The sequence below is a fragment of the Centruroides sculpturatus genome, unplaced genomic scaffold, assembly GCF_000671375.1.
Source record: "Centruroides sculpturatus isolate CEXI.00-Female unplaced genomic scaffold, Cexi_2.0 scaffold89, whole genome shotgun sequence".
Classification (NCBI taxonomy): domain Eukaryota; kingdom Metazoa; phylum Arthropoda; class Arachnida; order Scorpiones; family Buthidae; genus Centruroides; species Centruroides sculpturatus.
In genome coordinates this window covers 648,955-657,231 of record NW_019384460.1, presented here as the reverse complement: position 1 = coordinate 657,231, position 8,277 = coordinate 648,955, and the positions used below count along the sequence as shown (strand labels likewise).

The following is an 8,277-nucleotide window of genomic DNA, read 5'->3' as shown; positions in this document are numbered from 1 at the left end:
AACTAGCAAACAAATAACAACACACCAAATTATAAATTTTCCGTCAAGAAGTAATACATAATATTAATTAATTAAAAGTATTAATAAGAAAGCATTTGTTACATTTATCATTTATGTAATATTTGACATATATATATACTGTATATTCTAAATAATTTGTTCAGAGTTTTATATGTGAAAATTTATAATACTTTTCTTTTTAAATTAATTTTCATATCAAAAAGAAAAAGTTTAATTCGCAATGCAAATCTGTTTATTAATAATTTTCTAATTTATTACAAACAAATATTATTAAATTTAAAAACAAATTATTAAGGTTTACAAGGATTAATTATGCGCATTTCACGAAAATTAATAGATGGCTCAACATTGGATAAACTATACAGCGACGAATCGTGCACGTCAATGTTTTTTTTTTTTTTCAAAGATTATTCTTGACACAATTCGCTACCTCCTCTTCGTCTACATCCTAAAAGTATAAAAATTGCAAATAATTAAGTAAAAATAAAAAGAAAATTTGTGTTTATTTTTACTTTCAACTTACGAGATTATTTAGTACAACCAAGTCCACCTCTGCCAAACACTCTTCATGTAGTGCTGCTATTGCATCAATCTACGAAATAGAGATTATATACATTATATTTTCGTAATTGTTCATGTGAATGTATTCATTTATGTTTTTAATTATACTAAAACGAATGAAATTATATTACCTCATCTTCTGTTTTGCCACACATTTTATTCATAACGTCAACAAAGTTAGCTACACTAAGACATCGGGCAATATCTGAAAACTGACAAATTATATTTGAATATTAACATTTATATACCTTAACAACAATTTATTAAGTATTATTAAAATAACTAACCGTTTGTCTGTCCTGTAAGGGCATAGTCAACTCCATACAATTCCATACAGTACTTCGAAGTTTTACAGGCAAATCTGAAAAACAGTGTAAATTAAATAGAAGTACGATTGTAATATACTTTTATATATCTAAAACTATGATTATTTTAAAAATATGTCTAAAATTAAGTAAATTTATTATTAACATTTGAGAATTAAATACGAAATTTCTCACACTCACCGCAAAAGTCATCTATCTGTCTTTTCATTCTAAAGCCATTGATGGCACATAAATTGCATGCAATCGCTCCTAATACAAACAAAATGCACAACTTCATTTTGCACTTCTAGCAAAGAAAAAAATATTTTAAAAAATGAATTGATACGTAATTCTCGGTTATTTATATTTTCTTTAGCAATTAATCAGAAGAAAAGCAATTAACTTAACTATTTTACAATAAAGGAAACGTTATAAAAAATTGTTTCCTTTTTGAATTTAAATCTTAAAAATAGAAAATTGTTAAAATTTACTAAAATCAAAAAATTAAAAATTACTTTAAGTTTTGAAACAAGATAAGATTTCCTTTTTTAAAATTAAAATCATTTCTAATAATCTGTTTATTCACGATTGGGATGAGAAATAGTTAGTATAGCCAAACCCCGCCACATACATCATAACAATGCATTTACACACATATACATGGTTAAATTCTACATATAATTATGTTTACCGGGTTTCGGGGTGTAGGAAACAGTGGAGCAGGTCCGTGTAAAACATAATTTAAATACATTGTCATACAACTTAGGTATGTACTCACAGTTTCAGCCTTTTATCTTAATTAGAAGTGAATGAAATTTGAGTTGCACGATTTGATGATATGATAGAAAACAAGTTATATAAAAGCTTTTACAAACAAGTCAGTAAATATTCAACGAATGATTTATTAATTTTTATTTTTATAAGAATATTTTTTATTAAAATTATAAGAAATTAGAAAATTGCATAAAAAGATTTAAGTCGAAACGATGTAACAATTATTACACAAAATATTAAATTGTCAAATGAATCGAAAATAATATTGAATATTGATTTCTTTATATATTTGGTTCAGATGTTATTCGTATATTTATTATCTTATAAATAAATCAATTTTATTTTATCTTTTGAAAATTTAAATGGTCATTTTTAAATACTCTGATCAAATATAATTCTAATTTTTTTATTAATTATATAGGATTGTTCAAAAGTTTGTTAACCGATATATTTTTTAAGATTAGTTTTAAGAATTATTTAATAACATGCAGATGTTTCAAAACGGATTTTATCGTTCTTAAAAAATCTTAAAATATACCTCGACTTTTGAACTACCTTTTATACAATGAGATTAAACACAATTATTTACATATTTTTATGACATTTGTTTTCTAATAGTGTTGAAAAATTAATAAAATTAAACATTTCGTGAGTTTTATTTTTAAAGATATTAATTTGTTATGTAAATTAATTTAATTTAAATATAATTGTTTATTCAATTGTTTTATTACGTGTTAATAGGTCTATATCTTTAATGTTAAATAGAAAAGATTTGGTTAAAAATAAAAAATAATAATAAATTTATATAAAGTAGTCAAAAAGTCCGTTTACCAGGATATTATTTGAAGGTTTTATCAGTATGATCGACGACTCTACGCCGGTTTAAACCGTTTGTAAAATATATTTGGGTTAACTGACTTTCGAATTAATCTTTATTTTTATCGCTATTCATTTACTAGCAGATAAGCCCGGCGTTGCTCGGGCAAAAAGTAACAATAGCGAAGATTAAAATTATTACATTATAGCCAATCTTACACGTTTTCACAGAATGCAAGAATTAGGTCCCGCTGTTTCCAGACTAATTAAAAAAATTTTCAGATGGATCTAAAAATATGTTCTATTTCCCGCAAAAACGAAATAACCGCATCTGAAGCCTGTAAATCTTGCACGTCGCTTTCTCTTAACACTTCAATTATTAAGACTTCCATTATTAACACTTTTATTCTTAACACTTCCATTGTTAAAACTTGCATTATTAACACTTCCATTGTAACTGAACACTTTAATTGTTGAAGCTTTAATCCTCTCCCCCCCAGGAAAATTCCGAATAAACCCTTCATAGTGTACATTCTCATGACGTACTCTGTGTACCAAATTTCAACTTTCAACTCCTAACCGTTTGGGCTCTGCGCTTATTATTATTATTATCAACCCGTCTTGATTATATATATAGATTGTTTAAAAAATAGCGCAGTCATTGATAAATAATCTGTGCCGATTTTAAAGTTATTGTATTACTTCGATTATTCTTGTAATCATTGAAAGTAAATTCATCGAATTAAGCAAATATTGTAAATTATTCAAGAGGTGTTTACGAAAAATTGCTGCATTTTCCGTATTCACCAGAAAATGTAAATGTATAGTTTTTAGTTATATCGCACATCTGATATTCATTAGATGTGTTCTCCGACACGCGCCATATAACAAAGAGCTACTGCATTACGAGTAATATGAACAAATAATTTTAAAAATTTCGTGATTTATATTATTTTTACTAATTATATATTACGATGTAGTCTCTACTTCACTTGTAGAGATGCAAGTTATTTCTCAAATAAACAACAAAAAATAAGAATGTTTTTTTGCAGTTAAAAAAGCACGAAAATTATAAACGTTACTTACAAATTTTGCATTTCAAAACGCTGTAAAATTAAGAACAATTGGAGGTTTAATCCCAATTTGAAAAGAATTAAAAAATCAAATAAATATAATACAAAAATATCAACGTTTTAGGTGATATTTTTGTATTGTAAAAATTGTAATATATTGTATATTGTAAAAATAAATAAGCTATGATTTGTAAAAAATATTGTTTCTTTTTTTAAACCATCTTTAAAACCTTCAGCGTATGAACTTGCGTAATGAAATGCATAATTCTAAAAAAATTTTAATTATTGTTCGGTAAAACCAAAGCTATTACTTACGTTCACCAGTCAATATAGTAAAATGCACTGAAGTTACACGACTTGTGTCAAGGTATATAACACGGATCCAATTTATAAATGATTTCGTAGTCATCCTTAACCATTAAATTTAAAAATAAGAAATAAACACAATGATAAACGTTTCTAAAAAGTAAATTGATTTAAAAACAATGTCAAGTTAGTTTATCTATTGTTGTATTTTTACATTTATGTCGTGTTTACTGCACTAATAAATCTCTACTCTTTAAAACTAATCGAATTACAATTATGAAAATAATAAATAATTAAATAAATCAGCAAAAAATCGATATAATAAACAGACCTATAAATACTTAATGTCTATAAGTATGATAACATTTTAAATAAACATATTTCAAAATCAAATATTTAATTTATGACTTTAAAATTCCTTTAAGATTATAAAAATAATGAGCTAATTAACTAGTTTTCATTTTTAAATTTAAATTGCAAAAAGAGTAATTATAAAATGTCATTTAGCGGTAACGTTGGTAAATTGGCGATAAAATTAATAATTCTTTAATTATCGGACATATATTTCGTAAATGGACACGTGAACTATACTGTCAAAGGTACCATAGTCTCAAAATAACAGCACGGCTTTTTGTCATTGTGAATCTATANCGAGAAACGCCGTCTCTGCAATGAAATTTTTCTGAACGGCGGTCTACCCGATCTGTAAACCGCCGTCGGCCTCTAAACTTCGTCTCTGCAATCGGCCCTGGGAGTTCGGTCGTGGGTTCGCGCCTACGCTCGGACGGGCTGGCCACGTGTAGTTTTTCGGGTTTTCTATAACGCCTAAATAGGGGTCAGTTTCCCTTAAAAAGACTTCCCGAAAGGTATCCCCTAGACAGATAGTAAAAGTCTTGCGTTGCCACAAATAACCATAATGTAGTCAATGAAATAGCCAATGCGCCAAATGATATTTTATGAGCTAAACTAAAAAAGGTAGCCCATTTGGCGCAAATTACCCAAATCTTTCCATTTGAGGTACAGTACTGTATGTATATGCGTATAATTTATGGTGGCAGCCATCTTAACTTCTGTTTTCAGCACTTTTGAACCTCTCTTCACGAGCCTGCAGCGGCTAACTTAAAGCGGAAATAACAGTATAATAACAGTAATAAATAACAAAGAGTTTTTACAAGGAAACGCGTCCGATGTATATTTTTAAAGACTATAAGTGTAAACTAATGGCATCTTGTGACATTTCTTTTAATTAGAGACCCAAATAAAACAAATATTTATGTTTTTCAAATAAATTTTTGTTTGTTTCCTTTATAATAAATGAATTTATATATTTCTAAGTAAAAATTGAAAGTGTCTGTAGAAGTAATTTTTTAAAATTATACAGGTAAGTGTACAATGTGCGTATCGCTAAAACTCAAAAACGAGTCCCGGTACGATCAAGGAAGTTATATGGTGTGATAGCCCTCTATCCCCCATCCATGAAGAAGGTTCCCGTTTTTACCTGAAGGGCGTCCTGTTGAAGATATAAGGGCTGAAAGTTTCTTCTAGAAATTTCTAGAACAGTCCAGAACATTCGAGAGTTTTTGAGAGCATTCCACAACATTCCAGAATGTTCCAGGATGTTCTGGAACATAACTAATAATCTTAATGTTTGTTGTTATTTTTTGCCCGAGCAACGCCGGGCTTACCTGGAATTATCTATATCTATAGACATTTATAAATCGTACATTTACACGTTTATAAATTATAGGATGGCGGCGCTGAACGTCCGATGTTTACGTTTTCGCGATGAAAATGTCGGCCGCAACCTCTCTAATAACACCTAAATAAGGTCTAGCTTTCCATAAGTCTTCCCGGGATGCATCATCCTCGGTTGATCTCTTACATGTTGCGTTACCGTAACCAAATAAACCAAACTAATTCTAATGCGCGATTATTTTATATTGTGACATCGTCACAATGTTTTCGGTTCTTTTAATAGTGGTTTTGTCCCAGTGACCGTGTTTGTGTCTATATTTCACTCTGCAGCCAAAACTACACATTGCACATGAATGGTGTTTGTGTGTGGTAGTAGCCCCAAGTCTTCTATCGGCATTATGGTGGTTGTGTCTCGATAGCTGTAAGGGTGTGGGAGATATGGGGTTTGAAAGTAGTTGACTTCGAAAATATGTGACAATGGAAGTGTCAACAATGGAAGTGTTGAGTAACAAAAGTGTTAAGAGAAAGCGGTGTGCAAGATTTACAGGCGCAAATGTGGTTTTTTGCGTTTTTGAGGGAAATCAAACATATTTTTAGACCCATGTAAAAGTTCTCTAATTAGTCTGGAAACAGGTGACCTAATTCTTACATTCTGTGAAAACGGCGAGATTGGCTATAATCACTATCGTTATTTTTTGCCCAAGCAACGCCGGGCTTTTATATATATAAAAAAACTATATTACATATAAATATACAAACAAATAAAAACCCAGCGAAGCGGGTACTTGCAGCTAGTTTTTTAAAATATCCTTTTTCGTGATAAAGATTTAATACTTATTATTACAATCTAGACATGTTAATCCTTAAATATACTTGTGTATTGAGCCACAAGTACATAGTATATATACTTGTGGTTCAAAATTCCTTGACTTCTTCCAATGAGGCCCAGAGAAACAGAAAGGTTGGACACCCCTGCTCTAAAAGAACATCTTAGTGACGCCGTCGGACTCGTCGCTTCGAATATTGTAAACGTCAGGCACTTCCTCGAACTTCGTGATATCTTCTTGGTCCCCGACGTCATAAACAACGGCCTGAAGTGTCTCCGGTGCAAACATTTCTTTCAAAAAAAGCAATATGACTACATGCCAAAAACCCTACCAAGCCGTCAACCAACATCCGATCGGTAGCCAAATTCTAATCTCAAACGCTACGAATACTTTACGGGAAGGAACCGCCACCCCTCACTTCGATATTCCTCCCATGCCTGCTCCTCCTGTTCCGGCCCAGGAGTCGAACCGCACTGCAACAGATTAGGAAAGAAAATCGTAAACTACCAATTATCCTCAACAGTCTTGATATAATTAGTGACTTAGAAGGGAGTTACCATCAACTTCTTCTGGGTCAGAGGCCATTCTGGTAATAGTGGTAATGAAACAGCAGATAAACTTGCAAAGAAGGCTCATAAACTGACCTCTCATTACTCCTACACTTCAGCTCCACTCTCCCACCTGAGCAAAGAGATCTCTACCATCATCATGACAAAGTGGCAGAAAGACTGGGANGCCGAAGAAGAGGCTACCCTAGGAAGATTTTGAGGTGGTGCGAGATCTCATTGTGGTGTCACCCCGTAGAGACTGAATTGTAGATAGAGATTGTAGATACATTTTTCACATTATCATGCTTTATCAACACGCTACGCTGTACTGTACTTAAGAGATTTGTAATGGAGGGTTAGCTCTAAACGTACAGTGAGTTGTTGACCTTTTTTTTTAGGCGTCAGAATTTTTAATCGAGCTATTCGGACTTCAATACCTAATATTGAAAGATTGATCGCGGGCCACATAAATTCATTAGACGGGCCGGGTCTGGCCCGCGGGCCGTATGTTGGCCATGCCTGGTATAACCTATATAATATACTTGTGGCCAAAAACTCCATGACTTCTTCCAATTTGGCAGAGAAACAAAAAGGTTGGATATCCCTGAACTACAGCTATTGGAAAAACGACTGGCTATCATTAAGCCAGAGGTATTTTTTGTATTTAGGCTAATTGGAAAAAGTCAAAAAAATAAAATGAAATTAATATTTATGCAATTACAAGTAATACATATTTATTAACTTCTGCTGATAAGTCACAATCGTCCTTCCTATGATTTATTAACTAAAATTGAAATAAAACATACAGTTTAAATAAAACTAAGGTATTATTGGATATAAAAAAATAAAGAAAATGTTTTGTTTAAATATCAATACAATCTATTGTATTAATTAATTAATTGGTTATCGTATTACTTTTTACTGGTTTTTAAAGTCTGGAACTAATCTTCTAATTTTTCCATACGGACAGTATCTTTTTTTACACTTTCTTTTACCCAGAAATTTTTGGGATGCAATTCTGTTTTTACACGTTAAATACTACAGCGTAAAAAACAGACTTGGGTTTATTTTCCTATATATCTAAAGCAAATACAGTAATTAAAATATTTTTTTCTGGCGTAACGAGAAATGATAACTGGACAACCGAAACGCGTGTCTTCTGCTCTGAATAATCCAGGCTCGAAACCAATCTGTTCCTACAAATTTTTATCACGAATCCGTGATGTGCACGAATAAAAGGCTACCTTTTCTGTTCTCTGAACAATAAGAGGAATATATTTAAAATAATGTTGAAAGTAAATAAAAATCATTATAGAATACAATATATTTATTTCTTGTTTTATCTATATAC

At 30.7% G+C, this 8,277-nt stretch overlaps 1 protein-coding gene across 1 annotated transcript; it reads right to left on the bottom strand.

The window, feature by feature from the left end:
- Window positions 1-256: 256 nt before the first annotated feature.
- On the bottom strand, window positions 257-3,899 carry LOC111620803. Its single transcript, XM_023362798.1, has 6 exons — window positions 3,866-3,899; window positions 1,089-1,194; window positions 870-943; window positions 714-794; window positions 545-613; window positions 257-469 (listed from the first exon to the last, which is right to left on the bottom strand). The coding sequence occupies exons 2-6, from the start codon at window positions 1,183-1,185 to the stop codon at window positions 422-424; spliced, it is 369 nt and encodes a 122-aa protein (XP_023218566.1). The 5' UTR covers window positions 1,186-1,194; window positions 3,866-3,899; the 3' UTR covers window positions 257-421.
- Between the last annotated feature and the right edge of the window lie 4,378 nt (window positions 3,900-8,277).

What these genes read in the sequence shown, in the direction of transcription:
- LOC111620803 (XM_023362798.1), bottom strand. Translation starts at nt 1,185, where the DNA reads ATGAAGTTGTGCATTTTGTTTGTATTAGGAGCGATTGCATGCAATTTA. An exon ending in ACAGATAGATGACTTTTGCG is followed by an intron (nt 944 to 1,088) that starts GTGAGTGTGAGA and finishes ACTGTTTTTCAG; the next exon opens with ATTTGCCTGTAAAACTTCGA. An exon ending in TGGTTGTACTAAATAATCTC is followed by an intron (nt 470 to 544) that starts GTAAGTTGAAAG and finishes TTATACTTTTAG; the next exon opens with GATGTAGACGAAGAGGAGGT.